The sequence below is a fragment of the Abramis brama genome (genome assembly GCF_963993115.1).
Source record: "Abramis brama genome assembly, chromosome: 8".
NCBI classification, from domain to species: domain Eukaryota; kingdom Metazoa; phylum Chordata; class Actinopteri; order Cypriniformes; family Leuciscidae; genus Abramis; species Abramis brama.
This window is the reverse complement of record NC_139970.1, coordinates 12,062,658-12,081,504: the sequence shown is the minus strand read 5'-3', so window position 1 is coordinate 12,081,504 and position 18,847 is coordinate 12,062,658. Positions and strand designations below refer to the sequence as shown.

The following is an 18,847-nucleotide window of genomic DNA, read 5'->3' as shown; positions in this document are numbered from 1 at the left end:
AAAAATGTTGTCAATGTTTTTTAAGAAGGTCATAGCAAAATGTGTTTTCATGTAGTACAAAGTGTTGCAGTTGACCATCACCACACAGGATGCACACATTTCATGCACATGTGAGCTGTGTGTATCCCGCATTGATTGGCTGCTCCGCGCGCACTGGTTCATCCTCCCCCATGACGCGCGATAAATGTCCGTCCTCCCGCATCTCTGCTGACACACAATCACAGTTCTGCTTTGCCTATCGGCGTCTGCGTTTGTTTTCTTCCAGAGGGGAATGTAACTTAACTCAGAAAACCTTTTAAGTTTTTTGCGCCTTTAGAAGAGTTTTTTTATGGGTTTGTTCTTTCGTTGGACGTGCGTTTAAGTATTTTTTTTTGCGTTATGAAAAACATAACCGGAGTTTTTGACAGCCTCAATACAGATATGCATTCAAACCAGATTACCTCCAGCAGTTACCACAGTCTGCACAAATCCCAGGAATCCCCGACTCTCCCGGTCTCCACCGCTACCGACAGCAGCTACTATAATAATAACCAGCAGGCCGGACAGTGCGCGGGCTCTCCGTACGACCAGATCAGCTCGTACCAGTACCAGAACACCAGCATGAACAGCGTCCAGTACAACACCAAATCATATGAACTGGGCTTCGGCAACGCGTTTGGCCCCTACGGCGCGTACGGCCCCTGCTCCTCTCCAACTCCTGCAGATGCTGGTAAATATCTCTCTCTTGTGGCAGTAAGCGTTGAAACATTAAAATGGAAATCTTACTATTTAGTATCAGTGAAGGAAAAAAACGTTTATTGATAAATAAATCATGATTTTGTAGAGCCGCTCTTAATTGCGCGTGCATGTAATTAATGCTAATAATATTTGAAACATAAAACGTTTTTATTATTGCATTGCATTGCATGAATGTTTTATTTAGAATTCAGATCCTTCAGACGTTTTGTATTGTTCGTTTTCCCTCCTAGAAAAAGAAGAAAGTGAACCTGAAATTCGAATGGTTAATGGAAAGCCAAAGAAAATCCGAAAACCGCGAACTATTTACTCGAGTTTCCAGCTGGCGGCCCTGCAGAGGAGGTTTCAGAAGACTCAGTATCTGGCTCTGCCGGAGAGAGCCGAGCTCGCAGCATCACTGGGACTCACGCAAACACAGGTACACACAGGCTTTCCACATCGAAATAAAACACCAGCCAGCAAATACGCTTTAATTAGGATTTTGTTTAATATAATGCATGCTTATTAATCTCTGACAAAATTGGGATTCAATAATAATAACAACACTAAAAACAACTTATAACACTCCTTAATTCAACATCATTTTCCATTAAAGCGAACATTGTGTGTGTGAGTGATTATTTAGGGTTGAAATGTGAAATTATCATCCAATACACACGGTAGCCTAATAATGAAAACAATTGGTAACACTTTACAATAAGGTTCATTAGTTAACATAAGTTAATTAACTAACATGAACTAACCATGAACAATACATTTGTTATTTGTTCATCTTTGTTAATGTTAATACAAATACAGCTGTTCATTGTTTGTTCATGTTAGTTCACAGTGCATTAACTAATGTTAGCAAGATTTTAATGAAGTATTAGTATGTTGAAATTAACATTAACAAAGATTAATAAATGCTGTATAAGTGCAGTTCATTATTAGTTCATGTTAACTAATGTAGTTAACTAATAATGAACCTTATTGTAAAGTGTTACCAAACAATTATATATATATATATATATATACAGCAAATGTGTTGTAAGATCGATTTATCACGATTAATCGCATCTAACATAAAAGTTTGTTTATGTCTATGATAAAAGTTTGTGTTTTTATAATAGGCCTATATGTGTGCATGTCTCTGTATATATATATATATATATATATATATATATATATATATATATATATAGAACATGATTCAGCAGAACATTAATAAAGGTGACTTGGCTTGACGTGGTTTAATGCTACTCTAGATACTGAATAGTTTGCTTGTTTTCCAGGTAAAAATCTGGTTCCAAAACCGTCGTTCGAAGTTCAAGAAGTTGTGGAAAAGTGGAGAAATCCCAGCCGACCAGCACGTGGCATCCAGTGAGTCTCCACCTCTCCACTCACCTCCACTCAACACGGCCTGGGACTTCGCGCACAGCCAGAGAATGAACCCGGTGAACACGGGGGGTTTGTCCCAGAGCAACAGCCCCCCGAACACTGCCAGCCCATCCTTTCTGACGAACTACTGGTACTCATCCACGAACTCTGCGGCCCATCTACAGCCACAACACCACAACACAACTCTCAGCGCAGGGACCATATTTTGACTCGACTGACTGGGGAAAATTCATTTTGTGAACTTGCAACAAATGACTTTCAGGCCTGTTTTTTCCCCCACATGGCGAGACCTCTTCACCTTTGCCACGTTGATCATTGCCAGTGCGTTTTGGGGCGTAACACTGTTTCTCTTCATGCAATGTCGTCAACAACCAAGACACTAAAGAATCAAACATATACAATTATTTTTGTATTTATTTATTTTGTTCTATGGGTGGTACATCAATGGATTAAAACCAGTTGTTCAGTGAACTACTATTATCCAAAGCCTAGAGAACTCACGCGGACATTATTGGAGTGAATATTAATGCAGCAGGGTGTAAGAGCACATGTAGCATAACCTGAAGCTGTTCTGGTGCCTTTTGAAAATAACTTAACTGTCCTTTCCCACCGTAAATGTGTTTCATGCGCCTGTCTTTAATTTCAGACTTTTGTTCGATTTATATTTAGTACGTAAGGTAAGTTTTGGTGTCTGTACGTGTCTTCCACCGCTGTTGTCATTCCTATAGATTATCATAGAGGGGTTTTCACTGTTTTTAATAATACAAAAGGACAAAACACTAATGAAAAACACTCGAAAGCTACTGATTGTCCTAAAGCCATGTTCACATGTAAAAGGATATTTTTCTCTGGAGTAGGCTACTTTGTTTTATTTATTTTGAAATCCGAATGAGCATTTCTGCCACTATAATGATTCAGACTTATTTAAATAAAAATTTTCATGTCAACGCATTGTATTTGTATCAATTCATTGGGGATTTCGAATGTTTTCTCTTTAGTTCACTGTTGGCATGTTTTTTTTTTGTTTTTTTCGTAGATCTGTCCACTCCTCCCTCTTTTTGCTTCGGCGCCAGTTGAGTCTCTAGTCTTTAATAAGTCTGGCTGGAGACGCTATGCAACGTCTTGTAAAAGTTTCACACAGAACCCACAAATTCACCTTTTGTTGACTAACGTGACAGGTGTGTCTAGCTTGCTCTGTAAGCAGGTCAAGTGAGTTAATGCAACCTTTTCGGGTTCAAAAATAACAGGAGCACTAAAGGCAACTGGTCTGACGTTCCCTAATTTTTTAGGGAGACATAAAACTTGAAGACAAAGGCTCTGGGAGCTCGACAGAAGCGAGGCGCGCTACAGAGCCTCGGGCTGGGAATGAGCGCGCAAACACGCAAACACGCCCCGGCATGAAGGCGTTCGGCTGGGTTCAGACTCTCTGGAGTCACAGCTCCGCGCTCCAGACTTTTTATGAAGTCAGCGCGGCCAAAAAAAAGAAAAAAAGAAAAAAAAAGCAGGCTCACAAATGCCCCGAGCTAAACAACATGGAAACATTTCTCACAACTTCCACCACGCACAATACAAGGCCTTTGTAAAAAGGTATCGGCAGCGTGTAGACTACATTAGTTTCCCATGCCATGCATGTAACAAAGGACAACTTGTTGATTTGTTTAAAAGCTTCATAGAAAATAAAATGCCGAATACGTTCAGTAGAATCTGAGTAAACATGCTCAAACTGGCACTGCAATGATGCATGCACATTTAATGCAACTCACTCAAATCGAAAGGTTTGATTGCTCAAATAAAATTGTAAGTAAAATCAACGTTGCTGCCTTAATTTTTTTAAGTACAATCAACTTGGATGTTTAAGTCATGTCAACTTAAATTACATTAAACTGACTCAAAAAAGAGTTGATCTTTGTATAGGCTAACTTATACAAATATTGAAAATTGCTTAAATTATTTTGATGAGTTAAAGCAATGTAAAAACATGTTGCCATAACTTATTGATCATATATTTTTTACATTGCAGCGATAAATTCATTCTCACTTGTAAATATAAGAGCATGCTGTTTTATAACAAAACCATGACTGAAGTTATTACAGTGGCCTGTTATTAATTATGTATGACAAGTGTCACAGCTACACTGTAAAAAAAATATTGTTGGTTTATCTTAAACATTTTAAGTTAATTGAAATTTAAAAATGAGGAGATGAAGGACAATGAAGGAGACTGGTTCAATCAACAGAAACTCAAAATATTCTGTTATCTAAACTACATACATTATCTAAGTTGATTTAACAAGAAAAAAATGTAAAAACAAGTAATTTTACAGTGTAGTTAACTTTTCAAATGAAAAGATAAATGTTTGAACCACACATTGTTCTTTTTTTGAATAATATATGGTAGGCCTATCGCGGGTTGCTTTTCGTGTTACATTAATTTGTTTATTTTGAGGGTTGAAAAGCTGTAAAGCAGACGTAATGAGGATGTATACTGTCAGTGATTGCCACATTACACGATATTTCGGTGTCGCCCCGGGCTAAAACTACGCCCGTGCTGAAATGTGTCCCGCAGAGATCCACAAGATCCGTTCAGCAGAATAAACACTACAGGACACGGGAATATGCCATGTTTAACTAAGAGCGGTAAAGGCCTAAGACGCGTCTCAGTGTTAACGCAGAACAGTTTACGCGCGCCGTCCCTTGAGACACGCTTAACCCGATCAAGAACAATGAAATAGCACATCAATTCATGTGAACTCTTATTCCACACGTAGAAGAAGCCAGACTCTTAAGCACATGCACCAACGGTGTTTTCACCTCTTTCTGTCAGCCTGTATTTTTGCTGTCTCGGTATATCTGGCAAAAATAGCCAGAGTCCGAGTTAACATTGATTAGGTCTCTCGGAATGGACAAGTGTCACACCTCGCAAATGCAAACGAACGTAAACTTGTATTGGATCTGTCTGCAACACATGCTCTGTCTGCATGCCTTTCTCTCTGAAAGATTAGCAATGATGTGGGTTTAGACACTTCCGGAATCCTGTAGACAACTTGAAAAATGCCATACCCCATCCCTAATTTATACTCTGATCTGTAATTTTATCCACAATTGCTCCAGTTGAGCATTCTGGCTCCCAGATCTGAAAGCCTGCAATTACTATATAATTCTTCGCAATTTTAGATGTCCTAATATGGACTGTAATTTTTGCGCAAGACAATTTCCAGCTATTTCAAGCATCAACATTGTCAAAGTTGTATGTACATAATAAATGGTAATATCAATGCATAGTTTTTAGCATAACATCTTGACTCGCGCGATAATTATATCCGTTTGGAGCCTACGCAAAATTAGCCTGAATTGCATGGTAACTGCTGCTTTAAATTTTTAAAAATTACTCATAATTTTCCCAAAGATTACCAAGATCTCGAGTGCACAATGTCATCAGCGTAATGAGGAGTAAACATTTATGCTAATAATCAGCAATTTTTTCCATCAGCTATAAAGAGGGAAAATAAAGCAGGATTTTTCATTCCTGCTCGGAGAGCGTCTGTCAGCTCAGAGCCCCGCTAGAGGAGCAGATTCTGGGACCCAAAGAGCCGGAACCCGCGCCATGACTTCTGGATGCTCTTTTCACATTCTTCCCAGTCTCTCAAGAGCGAGATTAGACATCTTATAGACGATGTTCTCCTTTAATATACGTTAAGGTAAGAAGGATGCGCATGCATTTTATATATAGGCTACATTTAATTTGCTTATTTTGGGGGAATTTGCATGCATTATTATGTGAGGTATTATGATAAGACAAACAAAGTGGTCTGAAATTAAGATTTGTCGTACTTTTGCATGCATTTAAGACATTTAGAAATTCCGCCGTATTTCTATAAACAGTAACATTAATATAAAACGATGTCACTTTGAGCGAATCGGTTGATTTGAACGAATGTGTTGCTGGCTGAAAGATCTTTTTCGGTTGTCTAGAGAAAACAATATAAAGCTACACCATTTGCTGCTTTGAATCAGGCTAACGTTAATAAAGTCTGTCTGAAATTGCGAGATGGTTTGTCGATAGAATCCAGTCGAAAATAAAGCAGCCCTTGTTCTATAATTTCACCTCTGCCTTCATCACTCCGACATTGTGCTTTTGCTCATTTTGATCCCTCTTCCCATTGACAAATCTCTCGGTATACACCTGCAAGCAATTTGCCAGCCTTACTTATAACTACCGCTGCGCACCTATTTCACTCTCTCTTTTTTTTCCTTTTCTTTTTTTCTCCCCCCATCGCACAGCAAATTTTCTTTCAGTACGCTATCTCTTTTGTTAACAAAAGATTCCACGTGCGAAAAAAAATTGCTCATAATTATCCCGTAGATGGGAAACTGCATTAGAATAAGTAAGGAGGGAATGACTGTAATTATGTCTGGTTTGATGGGCCCGGAGCGTAATCAAGAGGAGAATAGAGTGAAATAACGCTGACCCTCTCTGCTCCACAGCTGCATGTCGGAGAAAGAGACAGAACAGCACGGCTTCTTCTTTTATTCCTTCACAACAGTTCTGTTTTTGGATATGTTTAGAATAATATATATATAAGACAAATTTTAAATTTGTATTTTTTTGTCAGACACTTGTCGGGCATAAGATAATTTTTTTTTGGTGCAATGATTCATATCAGTGTTAGCCAATCATTGTTAATGTGTTAGCCAATCATTTAACAAATTTTCATCTAGAAGGTTAGACAGGTTATTTATCTGTATTATGAAAATTTAGCGAGGCAGGAAATCCCCGAGAGAACGCATTGGGAAGAAAAAAGGTTACACTTTATTTTAACGTGTCTTTGTTGCACTATATTACACATTTAAGTACTGAGCAATATTAATTAACTACGTGTACTTACTATAGGGTTAGGAATCGGGTTTGGTGTTTGGTTAGTTGCATGTAAATATGCATAATTTATAGTTATTACTATAGTAACTACATGTAATATATGTAACAATGACACTGTAAAATAAAGTGTTACCGAAAAAAGAATAGGCCTAGATGATATTTAGTTTGGAAACCAGTAAAATAGACACTCTATCAAAAACATAATACGAATTAATAAACATTATGAACCATGATTCCACGACAGAGACTGTAAATAATAATGGTAACGCTTTATTTTAAGGCGACATAGTTACACGTTACATGTACTTTCTATAGTAATAACAGTAAAACATGCCTAATTACAAGTAACTAACCCTAAACCAAACTCTAACCATAACCGTAAATCTATGGTAAATAAATGTAATTAATAGTAGGCTACTTATTTGAGTAAGTACAATGCAACGTCGCCTTAAAATAAAGGGTGTAAATAATGTTTTTTTTTAAAGTGTCATTGTTACAATGTAATAATATATTTATGTACTGCGTAACATTAATTAACTACATGCACTTACTATAGGGTTAGGGTAGGATTAGGATTTGGTTGAGGGTTAGTTGCATGTAATTATGCATAATTAACTTTTTATTACTATAGTAAGTAACATACGTAACAAGGCCACAGTAAAATAAAGTGTTACCAAATAAAGTGTCACCAGAATAATAGCTACTATATTGCATTTAAGATAACAACAACAAATTAATATAATAACAATAATAAACGTAGGCCTATGTAATGTATTTCTTTTATTTGCAGTGTTATCAAACTGAATAAGTCTTAAAACTATTAATGGAGTCAAAGAGACGCGAGCTTGTGATCAGAGCGCGCGGGCCATTTCCTGCTTTGACCAGGCCATTTTTAAAGACCACACATGAAGAGTGTCAAAATTTGTCACAATAATTGCTGCACCCCCCGCACTGAAACCCCAACTCTCAATACTCAGGCAGCAGAGGCAAGGTTTCATTAATTCCTAATATGTCTCGTAATTTTTCTTTCTATTAATTATAATGTGTTTGAATCTCATTTAGTTAAAATCGTAAACTATCATTCTTCATTTAATCAATAATAATAAACTAAACAATCAAATTACAATGTCAAGGGTTAGAATCGAAAGAATTTACCCAAGAAAGACCAAAATATCTTATTGGAAATATCCTTTGTTTTGTTGCTCGCCGGCATCTATCTGCATCAGAATTTTCTTAAAATGCGCAGTTAAACCATCAGCCCCAAACAAAAGAGATGCTGAATCTGCATTCCCCCTCCTCCAGAGCCAGGCTTTCTTCATCTGGCCCTCTATGAGCGGCACCTGCCCGATTATTCACTTAACACACGGCCATCAAAGCAGCCACACAAGAGCAGAACAGAGCTTATAGCGGATAAACGAAAGTGAAAAGAAACAAGTGCCCTTATTGTCGGAGGAATTACTGTGTTACAGAAACCACCACAAGATTAATCGCTGGTTCAGATTGCAATGGGAAGCTAGAGGTGTTTTGGAAAAGACACAAAACGACCACATTCTGCAAGATTTTTTTTGAAGATTTTTTGTACAGGTTTACGCTAATATCTGTACGGTCTGAATGGCGTAATGCGTAATTTAAAAAAAAAAAAACACCAAAATGCTTTTTATTGCGTTGTCTGTTGGCAACAAATCCTTTTAAATATTATAGGTTGGCTAAATATTGAAATATTTTCTTGGCCTCTTTCAGTGCAAAATAAGTTTGGTTTTTTCATATATTGCATTAATTCGTGGTATTCAGTTGCGTCATCAGTTGCCTGAGTTTCATTCATTTTTGACAAATCAATAAACGTTGCGATGACATTTTGTGGCTTCTTTCATAAACAGATTTTTACTGTTCGAGTTTACACATTATACAAGACTCCATGAAACAAAACAATAAATTAATGTGACCGGTAAGCTATAAAACTATTCTTTTTTCTCAATGTGAAACGGAAAAACACATGAATTTTAATAAACACAATTATGTTTAGATCCTTTTGCACAAATTATTCAGCACACAACGAAAACGACTATTTCTGTACATTAGAGCTGTCAACACTTCCCATCTGACTGTGATGATAGACGCGTTTATCTGATCCAAAAAAAGAAAAACACTCGGCTTTACAAATTGGGTTCAAATCCGAGGGAAGTGTCTCTGTTTTATAGTGCAGCCTCACATCATAATTTAAAGAACATTTGTTTTAAATAAAACATACAAACAGATTAAAAAACAAAAACAAATTCTAAATAAGTTATATTTAAATAAACACAAACGCCATACATACAAAATAACTTTGTTTAAAGATTTCTTTGTTCCCTTTAAAATGGGGAAAATCATACTTGCTCACGGTGTGATTTATCCCAGTTTTTACACATTCACCGCGCCATGGCGAAGCCCGAAGCGACTGAATCTCGCGTGAGATTTAGGAAAATGTGGTGCTCATGGTGACCTCACAGCCCGTGTTGTGGATAATTCCAATTTTCTTATGGAAAATTACAAATTTTGAAGAAAACGAAAGACATTTCTGACTAGGGTACAGGTTCATGATTTTTTTTTTTTTTTTTTTTTTTTTACACAACAAAAAGTCACTGAAAGTGGGAGAGTAGCAGCTTTGATTTGACCCACTTTCCAGGCATTCCCTTCAATTGAAAAAGAGACTTGTTTCCTCTCCGGTGCAGACGGCTCTCGTTCAGTCCACGCCGTCCAGTGTGTGTCAGCGGTGTGAGAGTGTCTCCGGATCACATCTGGTCTGGGCTGCGGAGTGCCAGTGTGTGTAAGGCCGCAGAGTGACTGGCCTGTGTCGGGTCCCCTGAACTGGGCCATTGGTGGATAGAGGGGCGGGGTTGTTTTAGCAGTCCTGGTTCACATGAGTTGCGGCTGCTGCATAGTGTCCTGGTGTGCTGTGGGATACCATGAGGTGTAACTGGGAATATAAGAGGTCGGCGTGGATGTTTTGACGGTGGCGGTTGAGTTCCAGACAGGCGCTATGGATGGAGATCCGGTGGACAATCCGCGCCCGTTAGCCAACGCGTTCGTGTCTATTGTTCCCCCGCCCTGCTTCATCAGTTTCTTAAACTTGGAGCGTTTATTCTGAAACCAGATCTTCACCTAGAAAAAAAAAAGAAAAGAAAGAAAGGCAAATCAAACAGAGCGAGCGACAACACCTGTTTCTGTTATGGAATCGCGCGTAATCGAATCGAGTTCGAAAAGAACGCGATTATTAACTTCTACGTTATGTCCCTCAAACAGACGCGTGATATAAAGTCGATCAAATGAATTTATAAAAAAAAAAAAACATTTTTTAAATTGTTGTGTAGGATACATGTTTCGCGTTCGTTGCCATAAAGTCTCTAAATTCTTTGATGGAAAGCGCGTAAAAGCACATGCCTGTGTTTGCGTGAGCCCCAGCGACGCGGCGAGCTCGGCTCTCTCCGGCAGAGCCAGATACTGGGTTTGCTGGAACCTCCTGTTCAGAGCCTGCAGCTGGAGACTGGAGTAGATGGTTCGGGGTTTGCGGATCTTTTTGCCTTTCCCGTTGAAACGCACCTCTCCTCCTTCCACCACGGTGTTTTTCTCTGACTCTGGTGCTGGGGAGGGAGAAAGAAAAGAAAGTGTCTCACAAACTGTGCGGCTCACATCACTGTGCACAAGTTTTACAGGCGGCACTTTAGGTATAATTAGCCTTAATTGCATACATTGTTTATAGCATTACGCAATAAATAATTACCAAGCCTAATAACAGCACATCTGGGCTACTCCAGTCCAACATTCTTGCAGTGCGCAGACAAATGCAACGACCAGTGAAGACCAAAATACGCGCAGCGTTTCTTACCTGGGTCCTCCAGTCTCGTCTGCGCCAAAGCCGAGTTGTTTGGGTAAGTCTGCACGGTGCTGAGGTACGGGCTGGAGGAATGGCTACCGACCGAGTTGACGTATGGATAAGGCAGGGATCTGGGGAAAGACGGAGCCGGGCTGTATGCGCTGTCGTGCTGCGGGTGTCCGGACGAGTGTAAACAGTGCATTGAATAATGTCCGTGGGTCATGGATGAAGGCGACATTTGCTGACTTGGTGGCCCAAATTCCATGAACACGCTCTTTCCTGAGACTGGGCTGTTTAGACTCTCTGGTATTGTAGACATGGTCATGTCTCTCGCTCTCTCTCTCTCTCTCCCTGCTTTTTTGTTTTCTTCTATGATGTGAGTGAAGGATGGATCCCAATTTAAGCTCAACGGATTTTTTCACTTTCCATTCATAAGAAAATGTAGTTTGTCTCTGTGAAAAGTCTAGGTACGATGCTGTGGATCCACACAAACTCGCTCAAAGGTTTGAATCAGGGAATCATGAATATTTATCCAAGGTGCTCTCTGATTGGTCCACTCCCTCCAAGAGCGATGCGGATTGGTAATCTGAGGGTCGGGTCCGACGGACCTGATAAACTCAAGAAATAAGACCAACCTGTGACTCTATTGTGTAATGCTAATGTAGAAATTTAGGGAATGGACCAAGACACATAGGCCGTGTGTGTCGAAGGCTCAAACCACCAAACTGAACACATGCAATGTAAAATATCATCATTTTGATATTTGGTCTTGATAACAGTTTTAGGCCTATTAGTTAACAAACAAAACAACACTACACCTTAAAACCAACCATTAACATATCTGAACAAACGTTTTCGTGTCAATAATGGAATTATTATTAGCCTATATTATTATTATCATCATCATCATCAATGCATTGACTTCATATAAACAAGTGTAAACAACAAACAAAGCGAAATGACATATAAAAAAATAATATAATAAAAAACAAATTTAACATGGCCCTAAATTTAATGCTGGTTACGGCATCGTGAACAAACCAAAAAAAATGAACACCTAACAAATATGATTAAGTACAGGTATAAATATGTGTCTCCAAAGATGAGCAAAGATGAATTACTTTGATGATTCATTTGGTTAAAATGCTATAGTCTCGAGTGCTTGAAGACACAGTTGAAACCAGCTAAATTAGCATAACACTGTTGTTTAATTTTCATACGCATAATTAGCTGTGTATTTAACACTTGCGGATTCGCATCACTCGCATGCGCGCGTGGGTTGAATTATTGCGCGCGAGGATCAGAGAAACAGGTCGATGTTGATAACAGCTCCTGTTATTTGGTGAATTCCTTTCACATCCAAATTTGGTTGATATTGCAGTGCGTTGGTTATTGTAAAAAAAAAAAAAAAAAAAAAAGAAGAAGAAGAAGAAGAAGAAGAAAAAAGAAAAAAAAAAACAGTTGAGAGATTTTTGTTTTTAGAACTGGTTGAGCCTTAACTGCGATTAATTAATCCACGTGACAGACCAAATAATGCTTAAAACAGTAAATAAATATTCAAAGCATGAAAACAAAGCAACAAATAGCACATCTACGCCAAGAAAATTACGTTTAGTAATTTATTATTATCCCCACGTTTAGTAGCCTACTATTTAAAGTTTATACTATTCTATGACGACATACAATATCACACCAACAACAACACACAATGACAGTTTAGATTAAGATAAACTCAAAATGATATCTAATTAACCGCTACAAACCCATCAAAATGGCTATTTCTAAATACAAAAAGAGCCTAAATACATTTCTTACGGTTGTGGGTATCAACTCTTTACCTGGGACTAAGGAAGCAAAAATTAAAAACCACTAACCACTAAAAATCGAATACTCATATCAATGTTAATTATTTTTGATAATTCATTATTTTACCACCTGACTAGGAAATCGGTGCGACAGTTATGCAGACCATTGCTTGAAATTGAACATGGGCCATACTCTCTTGTAACAACTTTAATTGTTAGTAAAATAATATACATTTATCCGTCAAACCTTTTCAAAGAACACGCAGCATTCTAAAGACTCACTCGAGGCACGGGTTGGATAACTGTGACATTAAAAAATTGGTGGATGCATGTAGAGAATGGAGTGACACGAACTGATTGAAACATTTCCCCACATGTGAAGCTTTTTCAGACACATTTTCTTCACGAGATCTTCATAAGCAAAAGGACACCCTTCAATAAAACAATTTAGATATTGGATAATATGGCAAGCTGAAAATATATCCGTCTTCAAGACAATGAATAAAATAGGTAACACTTTATTTTACAGTGTCATTGTTACATGCAGTTACTAATAATTATAAATTGTGCATAATTACATGCAACTATATCCCTAAATCAAGCCAGACAAAACCAAATAGTATTGTAATACCTGATATTACTTAGCCTACATGTATAATAACAGTGTAATAAAGACACGTTCAAATAAAGTGTAACTATAAAATGCAAGTAGAAAAGTGGAGAGAAAAAGCAATAGCTTATTTCCAATGAAGCAGAAGAGAACGAGACGTGCTCGTACCGTTTGTGTGCGACTCCCCGTTGAACACGGATCACACCTCCACATCCTCCTTTCATTTCTATCCCTCTTTCTCAGTCTCTGCGGTTGTCTTTCCCCCAGTCTTCATACAAATGGTCATAATCTCCACACGTATTCACTTACATTCCTGTAATGATGAACTACATTAAAAACAGAAAAGCCTCGAGCAAAAGTCCAGAACATTGGACAAAAATGTCACTGGCACCAACACGATGCCCAGATGATATGGACTGACGAGCACACTTTAACAATACCTGTTAGATATCCACCGTCCTCAAAATGGTCCAATTTAAAGCAATTTGTATTTCAAATGACATTTGCAATCTACCACGGGGATTCTTCAACAATAGCGAAAATAATGACGGTATTACAACCGATAATTATCATCATTCAGATCACGCCGGACAAGTTACACGTGTTTATTGTCTTCGATTAATCTGAATTTATGAGGGGGAAAAAAAGAAAGAAAACGTTATGGCATAAGGACAGCAAATTTCACGTAGGCTATGGGACAAACAAGACTCGCTTCAAAATTGATAATTACATAGGCTAAATTCCCAATCGTGTAGAATTACTTAATTAGAAAACTGATTTGTTCTTGTATTTGCAATGATTTATAATTATGCAATGTCACTTGCTGTTGTTTTTGTTGTTATTAATATTTTATTGAGCATGATCTTTAACATTTTTAGGATGAGCAACAGTAACACAATTCATGAGCACTAGAGATCTAAAGTAGAGACAGAATGAATCGTCGTGGGTAATCAGCAAAATGGTATATTAATAAAACTATAGAAAGAATGTTCTCTTATACAGATTATGTAATGATATTAAAAGTTCACTTAAGAAAACATTATACCTAAATGATTATTTTACACTTGATTGCCTTTAGAATATAAAATATATAAATAAATAAATACATAAATAAAGTAAAAAAACCCGATTTATTACCAAAAGGTTCTGCTATTCTAAATACTATTTAGGACCATTGTCAAGAGTGGGTTTAGTTAAATGAAAATGGCAAAGCGTCGGTCTCTTATTTATAATACATTATTGACATCACATAACAGTATCTTCCTATCCATGTGGTCAGTGCCATAATAATTACACAACACATTCCAGCTGCCCACCATGTCAGGATGAAACTACAGCAGTTTTCTGTTTAGAGCGACTCAAATAAAGCAGCGTGTGAGATGCCGAGTTATAGAGCACTTTCCAGAGAAGAGGATCATCAAGAATGAGAGTCAAACACCTGCTATGCTGCCCTGATTTAGTGCACCAGGCCAGTTCAGGCCCACTCAGTGTGTGTGTGTGTGTGTGTGTGTTTCAGATACAGACATGAGCTGACAAACTGCTTCAAAAAGAGACAATTGTGTATATGGCCTCATCCGTCCATTCAGGAGATCTGATTCTGAACTGTAAAGGGACTTGCAAGTGTGCGTCCGGAGTAAATTTAAAGCAAAGTCTCTGATTAGTTTCTGTTTTTAGTGGCATGGGATTCTTTTTTAATTGTTTCAATATGAAGCTTTCTGGTTAGTGTGACCCATTAGATGTCCTGTTGATAAAGCGTTCCTGAGAACCAAAGCCCAAATCCGGACAGATGTCTAATTATTTTAAAAATGGTTAACAGATTGTAAGACATCATCACAATGAAACCAGGAATTAATAACAATGAAATTCCTGGGTCTAATGTAATATGAAAGTTGAAAATTGATATTACTGAATATGTAACTGCACATTAATATGCATTTTAGTGTGAGAAAAGCACAGTGCTTTTTGTGCTAGTGTCTGTTAATAACATGTTCTGGTTTCCAGTGTTTTTAAACAGGGTCAATTACATTTTCAGTCAATTCAGATCCGCATATCTGAATCAAAATGTGAATTATATTTAAACTTGACACAAGGTATAGACATAAATAAGTTGTAGTGCACCACAAAAGCTGTAATTCAGCCTAGACTTCATGTGTTTGCCTCATGTGAAAGTGCTTCCTACTGACAGACCCTACATTATGATGGAGGGGTATTTCAAATGAAAGAGACAGAGCACTTATGAAATGGAATATGATCCCATTATCATATTAGTAAAACACACACATATTCACACTGAAAACTGCAGTGTAAAAAAGCCCTAGACTCAATTTAGTTTTTCTCCATCACATATTTGGACTGAACGAATCAGGTTTAAGTGGAGCGGTTTAAAGCGTTATTAAGACAGCATTAATGTTGACATCTCAACTGGATGCATCTGTGTTTGAGGATGTACATCGGTCCAGTTTTCATCCAGGGACTTACAATTACACCTTATTTACAAAGCGACACACACCCGCTAATAGGAATTCACCGCTGTTCTTTCCCACCAGCAGCAAAGACACACAGCGGCAAATTCGATCACACGTAATGATCCAATTTCAGAGTATCTGATCAATCCTGATGTTAAAACGGCTGTGGGTTTTTCTTGGTTTCTCCTGGAGGGTTTTAAGCAGCCGGCACCTTCAATTTGCTGCTCCACTGAATTCCAATGGACAAAGAGACACTGTGAGAGTATTTGTTGAGACTGAGAGCAACATGTGAGAGAGAGGACACTCTGAGGTGTAACCACAGATTACTGTGTCAATCAGCATGGAACGGTTAAGTGTGATGTTAAAATAATGCAGCTGGTGGGTTTGTAATGTTTTGTTTCCATTAGAATGTCAAAGACTGAAGACTAGAAACTTTTTGAGAGAATTAGACACAGTTTAATCACTCACACTCTTAAAAATAAAGGTTCCAAAGGGGAAGTGAAGAACATTTTGAAATTCTAAAGAACCTTTTCCACTATAAAGAACCTTCTTTCTAATGGAAAGGTTCCATTGATGTTAAAGGTTCTTTATGGAACCATCGATGCCAGTAAACCTTTCTTTTAAGAGTGCATGTCCCATTTTTTTCTTGAATTGTGATTTAATAAAATAAATAATAAATGCGCAATTCTTATATTTGTAGAATTTTACATTGCTTTAGATAGACATTCAGGTATTTTTTTTTTATCATGCGTTTTCTGTTTCATCCGAATTGTTACATTTTTGTAATGCATAATCGTTTGTGTTTTTGTGCTCGTAACAGTCAATGAACCCTCTTTGGAGATCAATTCAGAACAGAATCAGTTTTTAAAACTTAGTTTAAATATTTAGTTCAGTCATGAAACTCTAGAGGGCGCAGGCTGATCAGTTCTTTACATGCAATCTGCAAGCAATCACATCATTACCACATGGCCAACTCTCACGACCAATTTGTATGATTGAGAACGAGGTGGCTAATTCTTACAAATTCGTATGACCTCACTCGTACGAATTCGTACGATTTGTCTAAACCCCAGTGATGGGTATGTTTAGTGGCGGGGTCAGGATGAGGTCATTTGTACGAATTCATACGAATTGTGCAACTCGTAAAATATGTACGATTTAGCAAAAAAACGTACGAATTCGTACGAGTGAGGTCGTATGAATTCGTACAAATTAGCCATCTCGTAAAATACGTACGAATTGCCGTGAGATCAGGTTGACATTGCTCAAGCTGTCTGGCCTGACAATGAGCCAATGAGATTGTTTGCTCAGCATTTAAATATTTTGCTGTGAGCCAGTCTTGCAGTTCCTCTGAACCCCTCCACCTCCCCCAGCTCCACCTGCCTAGATCTGTTATGGGATTTATGTATCTATATTGTGTATTTAGTAGCGGTAGCAAGTCCATACTTGCTATAGATTATAGATTGTTCATGCATACCATATGTTTTGAGATCATGGTTTCATATTATTTTCCATCCTTTAATTTGCTGATTTTTTTTTTTTTTCAGCTTCAGCTGATAGGTCTCTTCGCCTCTTGCTCTGCATTAGGAAAACATACAAACAAAAATGTCTGCAGAGCTGGCCAGTGGTTCACACCTGTAGATGAAACACGCATATGTTCTCTCCAGCCATAAGCTCTTTCTGCAGGCCACTGCTGTTTCGGATTCCCTGTAATGTATTATTTTATTGACAGTGCAGAATTATAACACTGGATTATAATTATCAGAACAAATAATACTATGCTAAATGATATCATGTCATGTTTACTGAAAAATAAATAAATTGCAAGTGTTAAATCTGCCCACTAGTCTGGATTTCTGAGCATGCTTCATTTAATGAAAGATCAGAGCCTCCATTCATTCCCTAAAATATGAAATCTAGCCGCAAATGACAGGTGTGCGTGTCACACGATTGCCAAAACACACGGTTGTGATTCAGCAGCGGTTTTGTGGGCGATTGGATGGAATCTTCTGCTACCTGCTAATCTACACCCATCACTCACCTGGGCCGCAGGTGAGGGTGAGCGGAGACCGTACACACAGCTGCTCTGAGCACGCGAGAGAGACCAGCCAGCAACCTCCATCATTACTCCAGCAGCAGGGGTCAGAACAGTCTGCCCAGCATCCCCCCACATGCCCCAAAATTGCCCTCCAAAAATGACCAATTACCTGAGTTAGGTGCTACTGGGAGAAATAGAAAAATCCGCCCCAATAGATGGTTACTTAATGCATCAAGAGCAGAAATGGCCGTGGAATTGTCACTCGTGTTATGTGGTATGCTTTGCTTGTTGTGTCTCTCCAAGACCGAGACAGGCAGTCATCAAATCTTCAAGCTAAGCAGCAAATTAAAATCAATAAAAGTCACAGCCTGGCAAAACAGGGCCCTTCGGAGCAGCCGAGGCCTGCGGATGATCTTAAACAGCTGGATCTGCACATGCCCGTCTCTATGGCACGGCTTTATTTAGGTCGCTCTCTTATGCATATTGAAGCAAGGTTTGATTACACCATGGCAAACGCACTTCCCCATTGTCCAATTAATGTCCCCATAAAGAGGGGAAACATGCAAATTCTCTAATGAAATAATGAGGCACAGCGGAGGGGGCAGCGGACGGCTGGAGAGCCACGTTCTCCTTCTCTTTAGGGTTTTGTTCGGAGTTAAGTCCCAAACAAAGACAGGGGAGAGGTCAGTACTCCAGCACACCTGAACACGTTTCCCTCTCCCCTTGATCTACTGAGGCAGCCCGCCATTAGTCTTAATAATGGAAAATTGTCATGTTGATACAAGTCTCTCTCTCTTTGTGAATAAGTTGTAGGTAGAAGCTCCATTTATTTCAAAGTTCTTTGTGCCGAAAGGCCAGGAACAGGGGCTTTTGTGGTGGGGAAGAGAAAAAGGTGCTGGATGCTCTTTCCATAGTCAAGATAATTATCCCCACTGTGACCTTAATGATCCACCCTTCTCCCCCAGCGACTTCTCCGCCCGACCCCTCCTCCGTGCCCTGTGTCAGGGAATATGAAAACCCCTATAATGAAACCATTTTGGCTGATGGAAAAAGGGCTCCTCGAGCTGCACTTGCCACAAAGACGGCTC

The 18,847-nt window shown here is 38.5% G+C and overlaps 2 protein-coding genes across 2 annotated transcripts; one reads left to right on the top strand and one right to left on the bottom strand.

Annotated features, from left to right (window-relative positions):
• The first annotated feature begins 209 nt into the window (after positions 1 to 209).
• On the top strand, positions 210 to 3,059 carry dlx2a (distal-less homeobox 2a). The gene is made up of 3 exons (XM_084121143.1): positions 210 to 709; positions 969 to 1,153; positions 2,007 to 3,059. The coding sequence occupies exons 1-3, from the start codon at positions 379 to 381 to the stop codon at positions 2,319 to 2,321; spliced, it is 831 nt and encodes a 276-aa protein (XP_083977269.1). The 5' UTR covers positions 210 to 378; the 3' UTR covers positions 2,322 to 3,059.
• Positions 3,060 to 6,250: 3,191 nt separating this feature from the next.
• dlx1a (distal-less homeobox 1a) lies at positions 6,251 to 14,333 on the bottom strand. Its single transcript, XM_084122450.1, has 3 exons — positions 10,854 to 14,333; positions 10,409 to 10,608; positions 6,251 to 10,129 (listed from the first exon to the last, which is right to left on the bottom strand). Exons 1-3 carry the CDS (start codon positions 11,164 to 11,166, stop codon positions 9,884 to 9,886), a joined length of 759 nt encoding a protein of 252 aa, XP_083978576.1. The 5' UTR covers positions 11,167 to 14,333; the 3' UTR covers positions 6,251 to 9,883.
• Positions 14,334 to 18,847: the final 4,514 nt, after the last annotated feature.

What these genes read in the sequence shown, in the direction of transcription:
- dlx2a (XM_084121143.1), top strand. Translation starts at nt 379, where the DNA reads ATGAAAAACATAACCGGAGTTTTTGACAGCCTCAATACAGATATGCAT. An exon ending in TCCAACTCCTGCAGATGCTG is followed by an intron (nt 710 to 968) that starts GTAAATATCTCT and finishes TTTCCCTCCTAG; the next exon opens with AAAAAGAAGAAAGTGAACCT. An exon ending in TGGGACTCACGCAAACACAG is followed by an intron (nt 1,154 to 2,006) that starts GTACACACAGGC and finishes CTTGTTTTCCAG; the next exon opens with GTAAAAATCTGGTTCCAAAA.
- dlx1a (XM_084122450.1), bottom strand. Translation starts at nt 11,166, where the DNA reads ATGACCATGTCTACAATACCAGAGAGTCTAAACAGCCCAGTCTCAGGA. An exon ending in GACGAGACTGGAGGACCCAG is followed by an intron (nt 10,609 to 10,853) that starts GTAAGAAACGCT and finishes CTCCCTCCCCAG; the next exon opens with CACCAGAGTCAGAGAAAAAC. An exon ending in TGGGGCTCACGCAAACACAG is followed by an intron (nt 10,130 to 10,408) that starts GCATGTGCTTTT and finishes TTTTTTTTCTAG; the next exon opens with GTGAAGATCTGGTTTCAGAA.